The 22,498-nt window shown below is 43.4% G+C and overlaps 1 protein-coding gene across 3 annotated transcripts; it reads left to right on the top strand.

Annotated features, from left to right (window-relative positions):
• The first annotated feature begins 911 nt into the window (after nt 1-911).
• LOC307143691 (uncharacterized protein) lies at nt 912-22,019 on the top strand. Of its 3 annotated transcripts, XR_013818621.1 has the most exons (7): nt 912-1,112; nt 5,139-8,155; nt 9,592-9,685; nt 12,669-12,718; nt 12,834-12,903; nt 20,782-21,298; nt 21,488-22,019. XR_013818621.1 is itself a non-coding variant. In XM_079845438.1 (6 exons), the coding sequence occupies exons 2-5, from the start codon at nt 5,144-5,146 to the stop codon at nt 12,876-12,878; spliced, it is 3,201 nt and encodes a 1,066-aa protein (XP_079701564.1). In that variant the 5' UTR covers nt 912-1,112; nt 5,139-5,143; the 3' UTR covers nt 12,879-12,903; nt 20,782-22,019. The 3 variants fall into 3 exon arrangements, 1 of the variants encoding a protein (XP_079701564.1); XR_013818622.1 differs by lacking the exon at nt 21,488-22,019 and having other exon boundaries at nt 12,834-12,950; nt 20,782-20,913; XM_079845438.1 differs by having other exon boundaries at nt 20,782-22,019.
• Nucleotides 22,020-22,498: the final 479 nt, after the last annotated feature.

The following is a 22,498-nucleotide window of genomic DNA, read 5'->3' as shown; positions in this document are numbered from 1 at the left end:
AATTATTATATTTTATTTTAATCAATTTTATTTATATAAATTGTTTATTTTGATATTTGTATTTAATGTTTTCCATATTCATTTTTATTTCAACCTTTTATAATTCATTTTAATCGTTTTATTATTTATTTATTAATGTATTATAAATTATACATTTAATATATATATATATATTATTTAAATTAAAAAAAATTTATTCAAACTATTTATTTTATTTTTTATTAGTTTTTCCATTTATCAATATATATTTTTATTTGTATCTCTATTCATTTTTTATTTAACTTGTATAATTCATTTTAATCTACTTTTTTTATTTTATTCTATAACATTTTTATTTGGATCTTTTTATTTTATTATATATATATATATATTAATAATTGAATAAAATAAATAATATAAAAGTAGATTAAAATAAATTATAAAAGTTCAATAAAAAAAGGAGTACATAGGATTAAAATAATAAATATATTAATAAATTAAAAAAAAATTCAAATGTAATATTCTTTGCACAATTTATTGTTATTCTTATTTTTTTACCTTTATAATTAATCTTTATATATATATATATATATATATATATATATATATATATATATATATATATATATATATATATATATATATATATATATATAATATGTAATATTCATTTATTTGTAAGCCTCTTTCTGCCACATAAACAAAATAATTAAATAAATCATAATTATGACAAAAGTCCAAATAGTTAAATACGAAGTAATATTTGAGATAAAAGTTATTATGACTAGTATAATTCGACTGGATCATATTTGTGCATGCTGTTTTCTGTGATTTTGCGGGAATCATAGATTATGGATATCTGTGGCGGGAATGGTCTTCCATATGAAAGTGTTGTGTCGCATTATAACCGCTCAGAGCTCGAGCTGCACTGCGCATGCGCGCCGGCTCGCCGTGACTGACAGCAGCGCAGCCTCGAGCTCTAAAGTATGAGAAGCTTCAGTTTGTTGCGTTATTCGCTCCGAGCTCACACACACACACACACACACACACACACACACACACACACACACTCTGCTCTGCGGCTGAAGGAGTGTGTGTAGGGATGGAGTTTACACGGCTGTGCTGAACACGGGGTGAGTGTGTGCACGCGCGCTCTTTGTTCCGCTCGAGGCGCGTTATAACGCTCGGCTGTGACGCGCGCGTGGCGTCTGATCGATGATCGATCCGTCGGGTTTGATTGATCGCGACACGCGCGTTATTTTACTGTCGCCAGAGTTCATGTTAGCTCCTCATGCTAACAACATGCTATGCTAACGTTAGCATAACACGGAGCAGAATCTCAGCCGCTGATAAACCGAATAAAAGAAGAAAGCAGATCTAAAATCATCAAGCGCTTCAGTGTGAGTGTGTTCAATAAACCGCCGTTATACCGAGTTCGCGGAGGTCCTCAAACACAGCAGGAAAGTGAATTATAAACTATAACCTGAAGTTTTTGTGTATGTACCTTGATCCACAGTAACGGTGTTAAATACCGTCATTACCGCGGTATATATTAACCCTTTGTTATTCAGTAAACAGCTAACTTTTTTGTATTATTAATGACATCAAAGTACTATATTTTCTTTCAAAAATAGTTTTTCTTTTATATTGTGTACTTTGAGGTGATTTTGTGGTACTAGACTATATTTATCTCCTCGTTAATTCACCATTTATTACTATTTAAAATATTAGAATAACATGTTTTAATGTTATTTTCAATTGATGCAGTGTTAAAGTTCAAAGATATTTAAAATCTGGCGGGAGAAATAAAGTAATTTTAGAGATAATTACTTCCTTTCATTAGGTTTTGCAATTATTTATATATATATAGCAATTGTCAGGTCTTGTGCTATTCTAATGAAGTAAAGATTTTTAATTGTATATTTTATTTAACCTTTATTATTAATAGTATTTATTAATATTTAATCTTGTTTATTTTATTCATTAAAAAATAAAGAGATAAAATTATATAATGTACTTTTTATTTATTATTTTATTCAATTATTAATATGTATTTTATTTAAATCTTTTATTCCTTTATATCAAAATTTTAATCTTTAGATTTTTCTTCATTTAATATTCATTTATATAAAAGCCCATTTCTGCCTAATAAACAAAATCATGCTTTTGTAAATCAAATTTTTTTTGACAAGTCAAAATTATAGTCATATTTGAGATAAAAAGAGTCAAAATTATGAGTTAAAGTCACACATATTACACAGAAAGTCGATTTTGACATGACTAGCATGTCATAGTGACGACTTGGTGTGTCATAATTTCAACTTTTAATGTCATTGTTGTAAAAAAAATGACCAAAGACGGTTAAAACGCCACAGCACATTAGTATATAATAATAAAGCATGCTATATGGAGTAGAGTACTAATAGTGTAACTCTTGAGTAGGGATGTCCAGATCCGATCACGTGATTTCAGACTCAATCGGAATCGGACGTTACCTCCCGATATATATCTCGGATATATATATATATATATATTCTCATTATTCTTTAACGCATCTATAGTTATGCGGTGGCACAGAGTTAGACCCTTTTGACTCCACTTTGTTGCAGAGACGCTATTGGTTTAATAAGGTGAATTAAATAGGGCTGGGCCAATTAACGCGTTAACGTTAATTTTTTCAGCTTAACGCATTCAAAATATTTAACGCAAATAACGCAGCGTCCGTTTTTATATCCATTTTTGCTTAGCGTTACATGATCAAGCTCCTATTCATGTAAATGCTTCCAAGCGCGACGACACGAGAACACGCTGTATGTCAATGTCCAGTGTGTGTGTGTGTGTGTGTGTGTGTGTGTGTGTGTGTGTGTGTGTGTGTGTGTGTGTGTGTGTGTGTGTGATGGGTAGGTTTAGGGGCAGTGTAAGGGGATAGAAAATACGGTTTGTACAGTATAAAAACCATTACGCCTATGGAATGTCCTCACATTTCACAAAAACAAACGTGTGTGTGTGTGTGTGTGTGTGTCCTGTCTGTGTGGCTGCGTCTCATGTCAGCTAATTGAGGGACACACACACACACTCAACGCACAGACAGACTCGCGTCAGTCTCCTGCTCACATCGAGTTCTCTTTTGCTCTTGAACAAACAATAACAACAACACAGATAATTTTGAGTATTCTCATATTAGGGTCTTAAATTAGTTAAATAACGTCTTAAATGAACTTAAAGAGTTTTGAGGAAATGAGATGTCAGATCCACATCATGTTCGTCAGCGGCTGTTCTTAAAGTGACAGTAGCACTGATGATGATGTCATTAATGTTCATCACACAACAATGGGAACAGAGAAAAGTGTAGCTATAATGATGATTAATCTATATTTCACTTATCATTTATGCAGTTCTGAAAGGTGTTTGATAACTATTACATTTCTGTATATGTCTAACAGGGAAGGCCATGGGTAAAAATAACATTTAGGCCTATTATAATGGGTTTATGTAAAGATTGTTTTAAGTTCACTTAAATTAAAAGTAGTTTTTTTTAAAGCCTAATAAATGTTGAAATTGTTATCTTTCAGTTATACTGTAATGTAACATCATCAATGTTTCATAGAGACATCAGTGATACTGGCCTTCATTCATAAAAACATGACAATACAACACATACTTAAAATATACTGTCTTTAAATTGTTTCTACATTCATTTGAAGAGTAACTGAAATTATTATAATATCATAATATTAAAAACTTAAAATAATAAAAACTTGCGATTAATTACAGAAAAAAATTTGATTAATTAGTTAATTTTTTTTCATCGATTCCCAGCACTATAATTAAATAAAAAATAAGGAACATCCTGGATCTGTTTTTTCGCTCTTCTTTATTCTTTTTTTATGTATTATAAAAGTATCAGATCGAGACTCGGTATCGGTAGATACTCAAAATTAGGGCTGAACGATATGGACAAAATTTCATATCTCGATTTTCATGCCAGATATCTCGATATCAATACAATACGATATGACTACATGTTCGGTGAAAACCAGAATCTGAATTAAAATGTGTTTGATTTAAGCCTACATTTCAAAAATGTGTGTCAGAAAATGTACTATTTTTAAGCCTTTCGTACATATGATCACACAGGTGTGATCAGTCTAGGCTGGTTCCTGAGCGGATGATCAAGAGCATCACATGATCAAATGTTGAACTTAGCCAGAGACAGGCGCGCTCAGAGCTGTCATATATCACAACTTTTCAGTGTTTTCAACCACATACTGTTTATTTCAGGTTTCAAACACATAAGTACTAACAAAACAATACATTTAGAGTTTGTAAAATACACACTGATGTCTATGGAAGAGCTAATAATAATCCTTTCCATTATAATTCGACACGTTTTATTCATATCAGATACACATTGTAAGTAACTTCAATGTTTACTCTATTCTATTCCCAGTTCACCAGCCACTTACTTTTAATATATTTCGGGAGAAGTCGATGAATTCACGTGTTGTAAATATAGAGGTTGTAAATCCAACAGATCCGATTCTCTGAACTAACACGGCGGCGCCCATCGCGCATACAGCTCAACTAACGCGATCGTTATAACGGTGTTTAAACAATAATATACTTCCACTTGCATGTATTTGACAATTGGAACATCAGATATTTCATGCCATAGCTAACACATTTGTGAATATTCTGAATAAAAAAGGAAAAAATGACAAAAGCAGATCATCATTCATTCAGCGCTGTTGCTGCTGCGGTGTGTCACATGACAAGCAATGACGCGTCACCATGGAAACGCCCCCCCCCCCCCTCTCACAATATAGTTCCCGCGCCCCTGTAGTGCGCACGCTGGCTTTAGCGGTGCATTCAAGGGCACTCGTAAAACTGATGTTTGTTTTGACGGCCAGAGTTGTATGCAGGGGAAATCTATATCGTCTATATCGTTGCTTTTTTCGATAGTAATATCTTGAAAGTTCATATCTAGATATAGATACGATAACGATATATCCTACTCAAAATCAAATGACTCGGACTCGAGGGCAAAAAAACCTGATCGGGACATCCCTACTCTTGAGTAATATTTCCGCTATTGTGCTACACTGATTGCATGAAGTGGTTCTGATGTTACATATATTCATGTCTGTTTCTGCTCCCAGTTGATATGGAAGAGCCTCCCAGCAGCTCCGATGGTTTACAGCCTCAGGATCTGTCGTCCGCTCGCGGCCTTCCCAACATCTTCGATCTGACGCGGAGCAGAGACGAGTGTCTGCTAAAGGCTAGTCCCATCGATGCCTTGCGTGTGGTGCAGGGGCCGGGATGGTTCGTCAATCCCGGAACCAGTAATGGGTCGATTCTTCCAGAGAGCGACCCGCTTCCCACAGACCAGATCCCAGCGGACGAAGCCTTTTCCAACACGGCCGTCATGCTCTCATACCTGAGCCGGTCGCATGTCTTCTCGGAGCATTCCCCGGTTTACGGCGTTCCTTCTGCGTTCCTCCGTGCCTATGATCCCGGGAAGCTTGCGGAAGACGGGGCGTTGGTGGAGCAGCAGATCCCGGTCGGATTAACCGCCTGCGAGCCGTTCGGCTTCATGTCTCCGGCTCAGGTGGTCGAGAACATGGCGGCGTTCTGCTACCTTCAGCAACCTCCCAATATGGAGAACCTCGCTTTGGAAACGCTCAAGTCTCTACAAGCCGATCCCAGCGAGTGCAGGTTTCCCATCAGCGTGGACGAGCTTCAGAACGCCAATGCCCTGTGGAACGTCGGACCCTTCGAGGGAGGGTTTCCCGAAGACAACGGCACAGATCCCGAGGGATTGTGTCCAAACGCCAACCCGGAGCTCGTCTTTCTCGTCTCTAGATCTGAGGAGCCGGATGCTTTACCCAACGAGCCTTTAAACCAAGACTTCATTAGTCCTGGATCACCTTTAGTGGAGAATGAGGCGGTTGATGCAAAGCAAGAAAAAGAGGAGTCGGATCTCCTGACAGGCACAGATCCCGAGGGATTGTGCCCAAACGCCAACCCAGAGCTAGTCTTTCTCCTTTCTAGATCCGAGGAGCCGGATGCTTTACCCAACGAGCCTTTGAACCAAGACTTCATTAGTCCTGGATCACCTTTGGTGGAGCAAGCAGAGAATGAGGCGGTTGATCCAAAGCAAGAAAAAGAGTCAGATCTCCCGACAGGCACAGATCCCGAGGGATTGTGCCCAAATGCTAACCCGGAGCTCGTCTTTCTCATCTCTAGATCCGAGGAGCCGGACGCTTTACCCAACGAGCCTTTGAACCAAGACTTCATTAGTCCTGGATCACCTTTGGTGGAGCAAGCAGAGAATGAGGCGGTTGATCCAAAGCAAGAAGAGTCCGATCTCCCGACAGGCACAGATCCCGAGGGATTGTGCCCAAATGCTAACCCAGAGCTCGTCTTTCTCATCTCTAGATCCGAGGAGCCGGACGCTTTACCCAACGAGCTTTTGAACCAAGACTTCATTAGTCCTGGATCACCTTTGGTGGAGAATGAGGGGGTTGATGCAAAGCTAGAAGAAGAAGAGGAGTCCGATCTCCCGACAGAATCTCCAGACGGAGAAAGAGATCCCGAGGGATTGTGCCCAAATGCCAACCCAGAGCTCGTCTTTCTCATCTCTAGATCCGAGGAGCCGGTCGCTTTACCCAACGAGCCTTTGAACCAAGACTTCATTAGTCCTGGATCACCTTTGGTGGAGAATGAGGGGGTTGATGCAAAGCTAGAAGAAGAAGAGGAGTCCGATCTCCCGACAGAATCTCCAGACGGAGAAAGAGATCCCGAGGGATTGTGCCCAAATGCCAACCCGGAGCTCGTCTTTCTCATCTCTAGATCCGAGGAGCCGGTCGCTTTACCCAACGAGCCTTTGAACCAAGACTTCATTAGTCCTGGATCACCTTTGGTGGAGAATGAGGGGGTTGATGCAAAGCTAGAAGAAGAAGAGGAGTCCGATCTCCCGACAGAATCTCCAGACGGAGAAAGAGATCCCGAGGGATTGTGCCCAAATGCCAACCCGGAGCTCGTCTTTCTCATCTCTAGATCCGAGGAGCCGGTCGCTTTACCCAACGAGCCTTTGAACCAAGACTTCATTAGTCCTGGATCACCTTTGGTGGAGCAAGCGGAGAATGAGGCGGTTGATGCAAAGTCTGATCTCCCGACAGAATCGCCCAAACCAACCAACGATCCATCCGCCGTACAAACGGACACGGAAACAAGCGATGGTTTGTCTTCCCTAAGCACCAAGAAGACCCTCGAGAGGAGAAAACTCCCTCCCAGAGTCCTCCGAGGCACAAGAGCCATTATTCAAAGCATCCAACCCGTCCGGAGTCGTCTAACAAAATCTCAGGCCAACAAAAACAAGTCCTCCATTTTGCCGGATGTGTTCGAGGAGAAGAAAAGAGAGGAAGCGGAAATCAGGCGTTCAAAGAGACGCAAAGCCACGCGATCTACCTCATCTCCCCCTAATCCGCAAAGGAAGCGAACCCATCATTCCTCACCAATCAGCCGCTCCGCAACGCCTCACAAACGCCCGAAGAAATCCCACGCCAGCAAACGAAAGAAACACACGTCCTTTTTCCCGCCTCAGGAACCCGAGATTAAACTCAAATGCCTGAACTGGAAGGAGGAGAAGAAGGAGGTGCGGGACGAGGCCTTCTCGCCGTATGTGCGCGTCCATCTCAAGGACTTTCCGTCTTGCAAAGTCGTCAACTATCCGGAGAGCAAGCGTGGGAATCGTCCGCCGTGTTCTGGTGTGGTTTCCGGCGTGATGCCGGCGACGCCCGGCCTGCGGTTCGGACGAGCAAGTGCGGACGGAACGAGGCAAGAACTCCTAGTTTGCTGTCTCTGCGGTGGGTCGTCCAATGCGATGGACCTTGGAGACTTGCATGGGCCGTATTTCCCTGAAGGCTACAAAACGGCCTCCAAAGTCGCCTCCAATCCGGAGCAGGAGGAAAACAGCGACTCGTGTGGAAGTTGGACGAACTCTTTCCACCGGCTGGCGGAGTCCAGCTCTGATTGGTTCAGCCCTCCTGTGGTTCCTCTGGATGCTGGCGAGCACTGGCTCCACCAGGACTGTGGCGTTTGGGCGGCCGGCGTCTTCCTGGTGCGGGGGAAACTGTACGGGCTGGACGAAGCCATCCGGTTGGCGAAAGTGTCGGTAAGATTTCAGATGCAGCAATTCTTCGATGTTAAAGGGTTAGTTCAGCCAAAAATGTAAATTGTGTCATTAATGACTGAGCCTCATGTGGTTGGACACCCGTCAGACCTCCGTTCATCTTCAGACACAAATGAAGATATTTTAGTGTAAATCTGATGCTCTGAAAGGCCTCCATTGGCTCAACTTTACACTCTCAAGACCCTTAAAAGACACTAAAGACTAAAGTTACAAAGTCCATCTCACTACAGCGGCTCTACAATAACTTTATGAAGACGAGAATAGTTTCTGTGCGCAAAAGTTATTGTAGAGCCGCTGTAGTGAGATGGACTTTGTAACTTTAGTCTTTAGTGTCTTTTAAGGGTCTTGAGAGTGTAAAGTTGAGCCAATGGAGGCCTTTCAGAGCATCAGATTTACACTAAAATATCTTCATTTGTGTCTGAAGATGAACGGAGGTCTGACGGGTGTCCAACCACATGAGGCTCAGGCATTAATGACACAATTTACATTTTTGGCTGAACTAACCCTTTAAGCAATGTGTGGTAATGACCAGTGTTGGGGAAACGCATTACAAGTAACTTGAGTTACGTAATAATATTACTTTTTCCAAGTCATTAGTAAAGTAACGCATTACTTTTCAAATTTACAACAAAATATCTGAGTTACTTTTTCACATTAGTTTGACTGACAGCTCTCCTGCCCTCATGTGGAGAAAAATAAGAGCAGAGGTGTGTGTGTGTGTGTGTGTGTGTGTGTGTGTGTGTGTGTGTGTGTGTGTGTGTGTGTGTGTGTGTGTGTGTGTGTGTGTGTGTGTGTGTGTGTGTGTGTGTGTGTGTGTGTGTGTGTGTGTGTGAACATGATGGTTATTGTAGTTCTAGACTAAATGTGAGCATTTATTTATCTCACTTGCACAATAAAGATTCTGTTCTCCTCAAAATGAATAAAATCAGTCAAATGCAAAATCAGAATACTCAAACCTCCAATAATTACATGTTAAATAAAACAACTATTTTTAAGCATAATCTACCTTTATATTTAATTGACCAATGTCTTGCTGCCGACCTTTGATGATGAAAATTACTAGATTTTTAGTTTTTATTGGTAAAACTTTTTTCTCCTGCATCTATTCTCCATTATCCAGAGCTGCGCCCTCTAGTGTTCATGAGGGAATCTGCATTTCTACTTATTATTTCCATTTTGGTATGAAGAGGTCTTTACCGCTGCACAAAAATATAACTTTTTTATTAAAAACAAAAACAAGCCCAGCCCAGGTGAGAAAAAGTAACGCAAAAGTAACGTAACGCATTACTTCTCTTAAAAAGTAACTTAGTAACTCAATTAGTTACATTTTAAGGGAGTAACACAATATTGTAATGCATTACTTTTCAAAGTAACTTTCCCCAGCACTGGTAATGACGCTCAGTCGTTTGTTTCTCCAGGTGTGTTCGACTTGCCAAAAAAGGGGCGCGACGTTGGGCTGTGTTTTCAAAGGCTGTCCGAACAAGTTCCACTACATGTGTGCGGTGCAGTCAGGTGAGACACGAGGACACAATACACACATGATGTAGTGCTAAAGGCCCGTTCATACCAAGAGCCATAACTATTAGGGCCGGGTAAAAAATATTGATTTCTCGATTTTAATCGATTCTCACTTTTACAAAACAGTATCGATTCTTAAATCCCAAGAATCTATTAGTCATCCTGTTTTCAGTTAATGAATGTAGAGCCTCCCTTCCGATAAATCGCTATAATCTTTGTGCTTTATTACTATTGATATGAAAAAGTCTCAGATTTCAAATTACGTCTATTTTTTTAACGCAATTCAAAAATATAAATACAGTTTTGGTGCTGTGGCGTGAGATCAGCTCAAGAGAACCGGCTGATGAACGGATCTTCTCTTCCGCATTAATACCAGTTACAGCACGAAATAAACATGAATGAGCTTCTGAAAGTGTGTTAGAGATACAGGACAACTTACTGAGATCATATCATGGCACATAGAATAGCTCAAGTGTTTCAACCGCAGAAAGACGTAAACGGCTTGTAAACAATGTCATGTAACATCATATTTACCTCAGAAAAACCATATCCAGTGTCCATAAACTCATTAGTCAGCTAGAAAAATTAACTCTAGAGAGGAGCATTTTGCTAATTATATGCACCATTACATAGGATATTCATTGTCCATGTTCTTCAATATTTAATGCATGTATGAATAAATCTGGCAAGTTTTTATGACAGCCACCATTTAAATGAATCTAATTGGTGTTGAATTATAATTATTTAATTGTAAAGTTATTATAACTTTATTATTATATATATAAAAAACGTAATTAGTGTCATTTAAGTGTTTGTATACAAATCTGTTAATTTGTACCTTCACTATTAGTCGGCTAATGTAGTATCAACTGACTCCCATAGTTTACAACATTAGTTCAGAGATTTGTTTTCCTTGAGAAAATTTTCCATGTATTATACCTGATACATATCCAAAATAATCCATATTGAATTTAATCGGAAATCGAATCGAAAGCTTTTGAATCGAAATGTAATCGAATTGTGAAATTGGTGTCAATACCCAGCCCTTATAACTATATTAGCGTACACACACCAGCACACACACATCTGTGCCCCCGGAGCTCAACAGCAGTCGTGCGTCTCACGGGTATATCTGGGACAATAGCCAATAATACACCGTATGGGTCAAAATTATCCATTTTTCTTTTATGCCAAAAATCATCTGGATATTAAAGGATTAGTTCACTTTTAAATAAACTTTTGCTGATCATTTACTCGCCCCCATGTCATCCAAGATGTCCATGTCTTTCTTTCTGCAGTCAAAAAGAAATGAAGGTTTTTGATGAAAACAGTCCAGGGTTTTTCTCCATATAATGGACTTCAATGGGCCCCAAACGGTTCAAGGTCCAAATGTTTCAGTGCAGCTTTAAACGACACCAGATGATGAATAAGGGTCTGATCTAGACAAACCATCAGTTTCTGAGAGAAACCCAGCAGTATTTATGATATTATCAGACGAACGTGATCATCTCTGAGCTCCGCCATAACTTCCGCTGAGTGAGGTCAAAATACGAGCGTGGTCATAGATATATTGATTGTAGATGCCTCATTCTACTGATCCATGCAGGCGCTAATGAGGCATCTACGTATACATCTATGACCATGCTCGTATATTTATTCTAAAACATTAAAAGGATATTGGATGCATGGGCGTCACTAGGCCCTTTTTAGGGGGGCTTCAGCCCCTAAACTTCAGCCCAGCCCCCCTAAAAAATGTGTGATTAACCTTTATAACATATGAAACTTGCGGGAGGCTTTGCCTTCGTCCCGTCTTTTATTAAGTGTGTTCTTCAATCCGCTGTGGCGGCGAATAGAGCGCACGTCAGAAGCAGAAGTGTGTGTGTGTTGATCTGAGCTCTCATTGGTCTGTCACCGCTCCTCAATGTCAACATAATTGAGAAAACCAATCAAATCAGAGTAGGCGGGCTTTATGTTCACAGAAGCTGCTGAGTATTTTAGCAGCTCGACTCGACGTCAAGTGCGAGATATTAAGCTAAACTAAACGTTTATATTTGACAGCAGCTTTTGTAAGTCAGAAATGATAAACAAATGACAAAAATATGCAGCCAAATTAATAAACTTTTGTCTAATTTCGCATTTTGAATTGAAATAGGCCTATGTAATGTCATTTATAATATAATTAACAAACAAGAAATATTAGCCGTTTTCTTCATATTAGGCATAAGATTAATAGTAATGAATGTGTGCATATTGTGAATTATTTAGGGCTGTCAAAAGATGAATCGCGATTAATCGCATCCAAAATAAAAGTTTGTGTGTACATAATATATGTGTGTGTACTCTGTTAATTATTATTTATATATAAATACACACACATTCATGTATATATTTAAGAAATATTTGCATGTATATACATTTATATAATCTATAATATATATATATATAAATATAAATGTTTTATATATAATAATTATATATTTTTCTTAAATATATACATGCTTGTGTGCGTATTTATATATAAATAATAATTAACTTAGTACACACACATATATTATGTAAACACAAACTTTTATTTTGGATGCGATTAATCGCGATTAATCTTAGAATGAATATAATTCCATGTGTAGCTCTCAGAAAATAAAGCTCAGCTTTTTTCAGCCTGTATTGGGCATAAGATTAGTAATGAATGTGTGTATATTGTAGATTAATTTAATACATTTCGTTACCCAGCTTTCCTGTTAGCCTTCAGTAAATTAACATGTCTGCATAAATTATTCATAAAACATATAAATATCAGTTAAACATATGTTTACTGTCTTCACTGACTAAAATGGAAAAACTATATCAGTCATATCTGCCTCTGACAGGGTTTTCAAGCTGTTTTTGGCGTTCAGAACATCTTCAAATGCACATTTGAGGAAATGTCCTGAGTTGTATGATTATGATTCATCTGGATGTGTCCTCGTCTGTATTACAGGTTGTGTATTAAACGAGGAGAACTTCTCCATCAAATGCAGAAAGCACAAGGTATCTTTTTTTTCTACCTTTTTTTAGATGACAAAAGTTTTAGATTTGTATATTTATTTTTAAGTGAGAGTTTTGCTCAAAATTGTACCTTTTTGTATTCTTGTGTCTGCATTAGAGCAGGTCCATTAAAGGGTCATCGTGTGGTCAGATCAACAGGTGACGCTGGAGAAACTGGATCTCATGAGGTCTGAGCTCAGAACATAGAGTTTGCACCACATCAGCAGTAGATCATGTGTGTAGTGAGATGACCTCTCTCTTATATAGTGTGTGTGTGTTTATATGTTTAACCTCTGCTGCTCTTCCTCTTGGGGTCGCATTGCTCGTCTTCCCGGACACCGAAAAAATAAACTTCCTCCACCCCAGTAAAACCAATGCAAATTATTTTTCTTCAATAATATTTTTTCTTTTTAATTTTGTATTTTGAGATGATTTGATGGTATTTTTTAATATTTATTCAATAATTATGGTCTATTTTTGCCATTTTAAATTATACAACTTTTTTTAAATTTATTTTTTATTATTATTGCAGTATTTCAGGTTAAAATAGAGACTAGGCCTTCAAAATATTTTTTTTTTGAAGGCAGATTAGCCCCTCTTTTGGAATTATTAAAGAAATCCTGCAATCATGTGTGTGACAGGGTTCCCACTCGTCCTGGAAAACACATGGAAAATTAGAGAAAATGTAAAATGTCCTGGAAAATCTTGTTGTCGTCTGGGAAAATTCTTTTAAAAAAAGTTATTTCTTTAGCGAGTATAAAGAGTTTATCTCTGGCCCAACGATCAGCGCTAGCTGCAGAAAGCACATGTTCAGGAATGCTGAGTTTGATGCGTATGAGTAATATTTTGAATAATGATGTTTAATATCTAATGCTATAACTGCTCAAATTATGCAGTGAATGTTAACTCGTAAGCTGCTACCTAATCACATCATTTTGATATAAAGTCACATTTGTGTGTTATAAAGTCAGAATTGCGTGATATAAACTCGCAAGTCTTTTCTTCACAATTGACTTTTTTGCGCAGTTGCGAGTTTATCTTGCAATTCTGACTTCTTTTCTCCGAATTGCGAGATCTAAACTGCAATTGCAAGTTATAAAGTCAAATTCTGAGGAAAAAAGAATTGCGACAATTTTCACGTTTATGTCACAAATATGTAAACTCGCAATTGCGAGAAAGTCAGAATAGCGAGATAAAAAGTCACAATCACCTTTTCTTATTCTGTGGCGTAAACAAGCTTCCATAGTCATAATGTATGATTAAGAGCTCATGTTGAAAAATGCTGGATTGTTAAGTAATGGCATTAAACTGGACGGCTTTTAAAGACTTCGAAAGCAATATTTGGCATGATCCTTGTCTTTTATTCCCGGCGTAGTAAAATTGAAAATGTCCTGGTAAAGAGTGGGAACCCTGTGTGTGACCACTAGAGGTCACTGTGGAGAGGCTTGAGTTCACTAGTTCTCTTTTCAACACATTTAATAATTTTTTTGTTGTTTATGGATTTTAATATATATTTAAAAAATCTCAAAGACTATTTATTATAAAGTTTTAGATTTTTTTTGTTAGAAATATAGATTTTTTTCTGTAAATTTGTGTTTTTGCAGATTTCTCATTCATTTCCTATGGTGGTCATGTTTGACTGAAGAGCACAAGTGGGAGTATTTTATTTATGACCAATTAGCATGCTCGAATCATGCCCTTTTTTGCCCCTTTTTTGTGTGTTATCATCCCTAATGCTAGAAAAGTCACCAAGTTTCATATCATTCTGATGAAGCTGTTATATTTTTTTATTTATGTTTTTTATTTCAAAACAAAAATGTTCAGTCAGAAATGACTGAAGAGCACCAGAGGGTTAATGAGGTCCTGTCACATTATTGAGAGCAAATAGACCATTGGTGTAGAGTCACTTTTATTATTATATTCATAAATAATGTCAAATAACAGCTGAACTCAGAGACTTGAGGAGCATGACAATACTTGTTCCCTTTCAGTCGGTCACTACGACGTACGTCGGTAATACCGACGAATTGGGATCACTTTAGAGAGCCCCTATCAGCTTCGAGATTTAGAGAACAGGCCAATGGGCCATTGGCGTGCGAGATTTGCATCTCGCGCTCCGCCCCGCGCCGCGGGTATAAACAGGAAGCGAGAGCATCGCACTGACGTCATTCACTTCGGAGCCGAACGGCGTTGATGAAGCAAGCCTGCTTTTCTAAAAGAAAGCCTATCTGCAAGAGAGATGCTCCAGAGAACGAGAAGGACTCTCTGTGTTGGCGAAAAGGCACAATCAGTGCGACCGCATGTTCACCGCTGCATCAGCTGGTCATCTCGCCTTCCGCGTGAGGGTTTGAGTGTTCAGCGCGCTGTGTGCCGTCTAGCTGCCGAGTGACAGCGCGGGTTGCCACGGCAGCTCAGCGCGCGTCACTCGGCGGCCACGCATGTTGAGACTGTGTTTGTGGGTGGTCTATGCTCTCTAATGAGAGCATAGCCACGTCGGCGCGCTGTTCGTCTTGCCTTTTTCATAAGGGCTTGAGTGTTCAGCGCGCCGTGTGCCGTCTCACGGCCACGCCCACTGTCTCACATGTCTGCTGGTAGCTTACAGATGGGATTGCTGGTCCTAAAAAATAAATAAATAAATAAATTAAATAAAAAAAATAATAAAAAAAAGGACCTAGCGTTTCGTTTGGGGCTCTAGCAGAGGACAGATGTCAATCGCTGCATCGGAGAGAGGGCTGTTATGTGTTGAAAATGAAGATGATGCTGAGGTTCCCACTATAATAGTGGGCGCTCGTGCTGAATCCGATTCATGCTCGACAGCCATGCTTTCCCGGGTGGCTGAGGCATAGTGCAACGCATAAATCGCCTTGCCTGCCCCTTGCCTTTCCCGGATGTGCGTTGGAAGGCTTTTGCATTATGGAACTATTGGTGCCAAAATATGGAACACCAATAGGGCCATAATCTGTATAAAGTTTTCCTCTCTCTCACTACCCTCATCGGTGGGGTGGCAGTGCCACTGGCAGGCCACCTCCGCCCTGCTTAGGGCATGAGGGTAGTTCTCAGCCGAGGTTGAGCTGCGCACAGCGCTGGCCCTTGGCTAGACGATGTCCAGAAACACCATTGACCTGGATTTGGTTCGGGACTGTTCTTCCCCCGGAGGAGGGCCGGGTAAAAACTATTAGTAATTCTGTTCCGCCACTGGGGTTAAAAACAGCCAGTGGTACCCAAAAAATATATATATATTAAAAAAGAGAAGAACAGTTCCAATATCTCTGGGTCTCGGGAGTTCAGGAATGGCAGCGTGTGACGCTACAAGCCTCGCCGCCCTCATTCCCCTCTTCTCAGCGGTGTGTGGACGACAGTGCGCGACGCTATGCCTCGCCGCTCTTGTTCCCCGCTGAGGAAGGAGGTGAGGCAGACCGTGTGCAACGCCACAAAGCCTTGCCACGCTCAGCCCCTCCTTCATTTGGAGAGCGCGCTGGGCGGTGTACAACGCTCCCATGCCTTGTCAGCCTCTGGTGCCTTTCCAAATCGCCAGCAGGGGGTGCCGGCTGTGGGAACGCACTCAAGCGGCCTTCCCACATTCGCGCACCCCCTCAGCGGATGCAGGTCGTGTGTCAGACCCAGACCCCTACACGGACCACTCCCATGTCGTCCTGGGGTCCCTGCATTCCGCCTCGCTGCCCTGCTGCGGGTACGTCTGTGGTACCGATGGCCCCGCTTGTTCGGTCTCTGGGGGCCTGGCTAGCGCTCCCCAGCCCGTCTCGCTGGGTCATCTGTACCATCAGACTCGGCTTGCGATTCAGTTCGCCCGGCGTCCGCCCAGGTTCGGGGGCGTTCACTTCACGTCTATTGCGTGGGTGGATGCCCCCGTGCTTCAGGCGGAGATCGCTGTCCTACTGGCGAAGGACGCGATAAAGCCGGTCCCTCCAGCCGATATGAAGTCCGGGTTCTACAGCCCGTACTTCATTGTACCCAAGAAAGGCGGCGGGTTACGGCCAATCTTGGACCTGCCTTACTTGAACCGTTCCCTCCACAGGATGCCGTTCAGAATGTTAACGCAGAAACGCATCTTCAGGTGCATCCGTCCCCAAGATTGGTTTGCAGCGATCGACCTGAAGGACGCGTACTTTCATGTCTCGATTCTCCCTCGACACAGACCGTTTCTACGCTTTGCTTTCGACGGACGGGCATGTCAGTACAAAGTCCTGCCCTTCGGGCTGTCCCTGTCGCCCCGTGACTTCACGAAAGTCGCGGAGGCGGCCATTGCTCCCATGAGAGAGCGTGGTGTTCGTCTTCTCAACTATCTCGACGACTGGCTGATTCTTGCCCAGTCGCGGGAACAGTTGTGCGAACACAGGGACATGGTGCTTCGGCACCTCAGCCGGTTGGGTCTTCGGGTCAACTGGGAGAAGAGCAAACTCTGTCCCGTACAGAGGATCTCTTTTCTCGGGATGGAGATCGACTCGGGCGCTATGACAGCGCGCCTCACCGAGGAGCACGTCCAGTCGGTGTTGAGCTGCTTGAATACGTTCAAACGCAGTACAGCGGTTCCACTGAAATAATTTCAGAGGCTCCTGGGGCATATGGCAGCAGCAGCCGCAGTAACGCCGCTAGGGCTGCTCCATATGAGACCGCTTCAACACTGGCTACACGACCGAGTCCCGAGATGGGCGTGGCACAGCGGGTTCCTCTGTGTCCAAGTGACGCCGAGATGCCGCCAAAACCTTCAGCCCGTGGTCGGACCGTTCATTTCTACGGGCAGGAGTGCCTCTAGAACAAGTGTCCAGGCATTCTGTTGTCTCCACGGATGCCTCATCCACGGGCTGGGGTGCCACGTACAACGGGCTTGCAGTATCGGGTCTGTGGACGGGGCCCCAACTGCAATGGCATATCAATTGCCTGGAGTTGCTGGCGGTTCGTCTTGCTCTCAGCCACCTCAAAGGGTCGCTCAAAGACAAGCACGTTCTGATCCGGACGGACAGCACTGCGGCCGTTGCGTACATCATCAAACAGGGTGGTCTACGCTCCCGCCGCATGTCCCAACTCGCCCGCCATCTCCTTCTGTGGAGTCCGAAGCATCTGAGGTCCCTTCGTGCCATCCACATTCCGGGCCCGCTCAATTGTGCGGCCGACGAGCTGTCACGGTTGCCAGTGCTCCTCAGAGAGTGGCGACTCCACCCCCAGGTGGTCCAGCTGATTTGGAGTCGCTTGGGGCCGCACAGATCGATCTGTTTGCCGCCCCGACACGACCCACTGCCAGTGGTACTATTCCCTGCCCAGGGGACCCTCGGCACGGATGCCCTGGCACACAGCTGGCCCCGGGGCCTACGCAAATATGCGTTCCCCCCCAGTGAGCCTTCTTGCACAGACACGGTGCAAGGTCAGGGAGGACGAGGAGCAGCTCCTCTTGGTAGCTCCGTACTGGCCCAACAGGACGTGGTTCCCGGAACTAGTGCTCCTCGCAACAGCACCTCCTTGGCCCATTCCTCTGAGGAAGGACCTCCTGACTCAGAGACGAGGCACCCTGTGGCACCCGCGTCCGGACCTCTGGCCATGTCTGGTCCCTGGACGGGACGCGGAGGTTCTAGGTGACCTACCGCAAGCGGTAGTCGACACCATCGCTTCCGCCAGAGCCCCCTCTACAAGACGGCTTTATGCGTTGAAGTGGAACCTGTTCGTCGACTGGTGCTCTTCTCGCCGAGAAGACCCCCGGAAGTGTTCGATCGGATCTGTGCTATCTTTTCTTCAAGACGGGTTGGAGCGAAGGCTGTCTCCCTCCACCCTCAAGGTATATGTTGCCGCCATCGCCGCAAGCCATGACCTCATTAATGGTGAGTCCTTAGGCAAGCATGATCTGATCGTCAGGTTCCTAAGGGGAGCGAGGAGACTAAATCCTCCTCGCCCTTCTTCTATACCCTCTTGGGACTTGACTCTGGTGCTGACCGCACTGCAGAGGGCGCCCTTCGAGCCTTTACAGTCAGTAGAGCTTAAGATCTTGTCTCTAAAGACAATACTCCTGATTGCATTGGCCTCCATCAAGAGGGTAGGGGACCTGCAGGCATTTTCGGTCGACGAATCGTGCCTGGAATTCGGGCCGGGTGATTCTCAGGTGACCCTGAGACCCCGGCCTGGATATGTGCCCAAGGTTCCCACTACTCCCTTCCGGGACCAAGTGGTGAGCCTGCAAGCGCTGCCTTCGGAGGAGGCAGACCCAGCCCTAGCTTTGCTCTGTCCCGTCCGTGCTCTCCGGACTTACATGGACAGAACGCAAAGCTTCAGGACCTCAGAGCAGCTCTTCGTCTGTTACGGAGGACAGCAGAAGGGAAAGGCTGTCTCCAAGCAGAGGATGGCCCACTGGATAGTGGATGCCATCGTCTTGGCGTATGAATCCCAAGACGTGCCCTGCCCACTCGGGGTTAGAGCTCACTCCACCAGGGGTGTAGCTTCTTCCTGGGCGTTGGCTCGTGGCGCCTCGCTGACAGACATTTGTAGAGCTGCGGGCTGGGCGACACCCAACACGTTCGCTAGGTTTTATAGCCTGCGTGTAGAGCCGGTGGCTTCTCGTGTGCTCGCTTCCCATAGTCAGCTTCACTGAAGTGCCCGTTCTAGTGTCGGCTTGCTGCGCCATTCCCTTCCCCTGGAACGGATACGTGCACTTATTTTCTCCAGTCGAGTTCCCCAGGATTGGCGAACCCTGTTGAGTCCTCCGCACCCCTCGGCAGTCGGATGTTGCGGAGCGTCCGACGCCAGGTCTGGCACTCGTATGCATTGGTGGAACTTGTGTCAGGCTGGGTTCCGTATGTCGTGACTCCTACGGCGGTCCCATACGTGTATTCTCCACGGTACAGCTCCCTACGGCGAGCTCGTGTCTTTCCCTTGGCAGTTCTCTGCCGTCTCAGTACGGTGTCGTCCCCCGCCTGCATTAGGCCGGGGCCTCCCCTGGGACTTCGTATGTTGAGCTGCCCACGGCCAGCCCATACGTGTTCTCCACATGGTAACTCCCTCTGGGCATGATGTGGCTCCCGCAGCGTCCTTCGGGCACACTTTCCCAGCGTTATCCAATCAAGTCTGCTGAATGGGTCTTGCGGAACAGCAGTATGACTCTCCTGGCGTGAATCTTCCCGCCCGCTTCAGAACGGGGTCTGAGGGGCTCTGGCTGGGCGCTGGAAGTGGTAGTAACTGTGGCGTTTTCCATAGGGATCCCAATTCGTCGGTATTACCGACGTACGTCGTAGTGACCGACTGAAAGGGAACGTCTCGGTTACGTATGGTAACCCTCGTTCCCTGAAGGAGGGAACGGAGACGTACGTCCCGTCGCCACAGTTCCTTACCATCACTGCATGGCCGAGTCACTGGTTCGGCTCCTCAGTGAAAAACGTCAGTGCGATGCTCTCGCTTCCTGTTTATACCCGCGGCGCGGGGCGGAGCGCGAGATGCAAATCTCGCACGCCAATGGCCCATTGGCCTGTTCTCTAAATCTCGAAGCTGATAGGGGCTCTCTAAAGTGATCCCAATTCGTCGGTATTACCGACGTACGTCTCCGTTCCCTCCTTCAGGGAACGAGGGTTACCATACGTAACCGAGACGTTCTCTCTCTCTCTCTTCTCTCCTCTCTCTCTATCTATCTCTCTCTATCTCTCTTCTCTCCTCTCTCTCTATCTATCTCTCTCTCCTCTCTCTCTATCTCTATCTATCTCTCTCTCTCCTCTCTATCTCTCACTCTCTCTATCTCTATCTATCTCTCTATCTCTATCTATCTCTCTCTATCTCTCTTCTCTCCTCTCTCTCTATCTATCTCTCTCTCCTCTCTCTCTATCTCTATCTATCTCTCTCTCTCCTCTCTATCTCTCACTCTCTCTATCTCTATCTATCTCTCTATCTCTATCTATCTCTCTCCTCTCTCTCTCTATCTATCTCTCTCTCTCCTCTCTATCTCTCTCTATCTCTCTCTCTCTCTCTATCTCTATCTATCGCTCTCTCTCCTCTCTCTCTCTATCTCTCTCTCTCTCTCTCTCTCTCCTCATGTGTGCATGTTCTCATTAAGCCTGTTGGTTCTCCCCATACAGTGTGTTTGACCTCTGACCTCCAGCGGCGTGTTCCTGTTGGCCGACCGCAGACCCTTCAGACTCTCAGCTGACAGAAACACCTTAACGATTCTCAACATCTGCAGCGTCACATGAGGACTGTCTTTGAGGAGGAGGAGGAGGAGCAAGAGGAGGAGGAGGAGGAGCAAGAGGAGGAGGAGCAAGAGGAGGAGGAGCAAGAGGAGGAGGAGGAGCAAGAAGAGAAGGAGGAGGAGCAAGAAGAGGAGGAGGAGGAGCAAGAGGAGGAGGAGCAAGAAGAGAAGGAGGAGGAGCAAGAGGAGGAGGAGGAGGAGCAAGAAGAGAAGGAGGAGGAGCAAGAAGAGAAGGAGGAGGAGCAAGAGGAGGAGGAGCAAGAAGAGAAGGAGGAGGAGCAAGAAGAGGAGGAGGAGGAGCAAGAAGAGAAGGAGGAGGAGCAAGAGGAGGAGTGTGTGTGAGGAGGAGCATGTCGGAGTGAATTGCACATTTAAGAGACGCCTCTAAAGCTGACCCACAGCACAAAGTCAGTGCTCGCTTTATTTGACAATATGCTTTTTCACAATATGGGTTTTCATATTTATGTTTTGGGGGCAAAATTATTGTTATTAATATATAATAATGTTGTTGTTTTTTTGTTGAAAAATATTTTTTTCTTAATTTATGAACTGAATTGTATGTAAATCCCTCCTCATAATCATCCCTCTATATTCAGTGAAGACGAATCACATCATTTCCAGAAGCTGAAGTGCAGGAACACATGATGGGTTTGATCCGCTCCTCCTGTGAGACGACACACACACACACACACACACACACACACACACACACACAGAGCCAGAGCACAGAACACACACATTTCATGTCAAGTTGTATAGTAAGAAATGCTGATTATTAGTGTTGTGTGAGATCACAGCTCCTCCTGAGGGGACACCTTGTACTTCCATAATTCAGTGTTTGTTCATTTGTTGCTGCCTTGCTAAGACAAATCAGTGCATTAAACACGTCCAGTGCTCAGAATATGAGTGTGTGTGTGTGTGTGTCCGATGGACTGGTGTTTGTTCTGTTCCTCATGTTATCAAATGTACCAAAACCCGTTTGTGTTGCCGTTGTTCTCCTCAGATGTAATCTCAGGGTTTGCTCAGAGTCTTTTGTGTTGTGGTCCATCTTACCCCGTAATGTATTTATCTTCAACTGACTAAACCTGAGTCAGTTAATGTAATAAACTGGCCTCCTTTATTTTGCTGAATGGTGTCCGTGTCGCTCACTTGTGTCCTGATGAGTAAAGTCACCCATAAATACATCCAGTGGGGCAAAAGAGTTTTTAGTCAGACACCAATCGTGCAAATTCTCCCACTTCAGTTCAGTGCACAGGTCACATGGCTCCATGTTTTCTCCAATGAAAAGTGCATTTTTCTCTAGTTTCCGGCCAGTTAATCACCCACAAAAAATATGAGTCACCTTCACTGGTAAGTAAAGAAGTATTTTCAAGAACTTTACATTATATTTCATTAAATGTTTTAGAGTAAATAACAAAAAACTGTTGCCTCAAGGGGACATTGTCCCATAATGGAATCGCATACGGCCAGACCAGACACACTGGGTTGGGTACAAATATAGTATATTTGTAAGGAAAAGAGTTGGAATTCTCTAATTTTATTAGCATTTTTGCATAATTTTGTAATGCAGGTATAAGATTAGTAATTCACATACTATAACTGCATAT

Source organism: Gobio gobio, assembly GCF_949357685.1.
Source record: "Gobio gobio genome assembly, chromosome: 20".
In the NCBI taxonomy this organism is placed as follows: domain Eukaryota; kingdom Metazoa; phylum Chordata; class Actinopteri; order Cypriniformes; family Gobionidae; genus Gobio; species Gobio gobio.
Note: the sequence above shows the minus strand (reverse complement) of the source record. Positions and strands in the feature narration are given on the sequence as shown.

Excerpts from the sequence above, each read along its gene's own strand:
- LOC307143691 (XM_079845438.1), top strand. The coding sequence starts at position 5,144 with ATGGAAGAGCCTCCCAGCAGCTCCGATGGTTTACAGCCTCAGGATCTG. Across the intron at positions 8,156-9,591 it reads TCCGGTTGGCGAAAGTGTCG|GTGTGTTCGACTTGCCAAAA; the intron begins GTAAGATTTCAG and ends TTGTTTCTCCAG. Across the intron at positions 12,719-12,833 it reads TCAAATGCAGAAAGCACAAG|AGCAGGTCCATTAAAGGGTC; the intron begins GTATCTTTTTTT and ends TGTCTGCATTAG.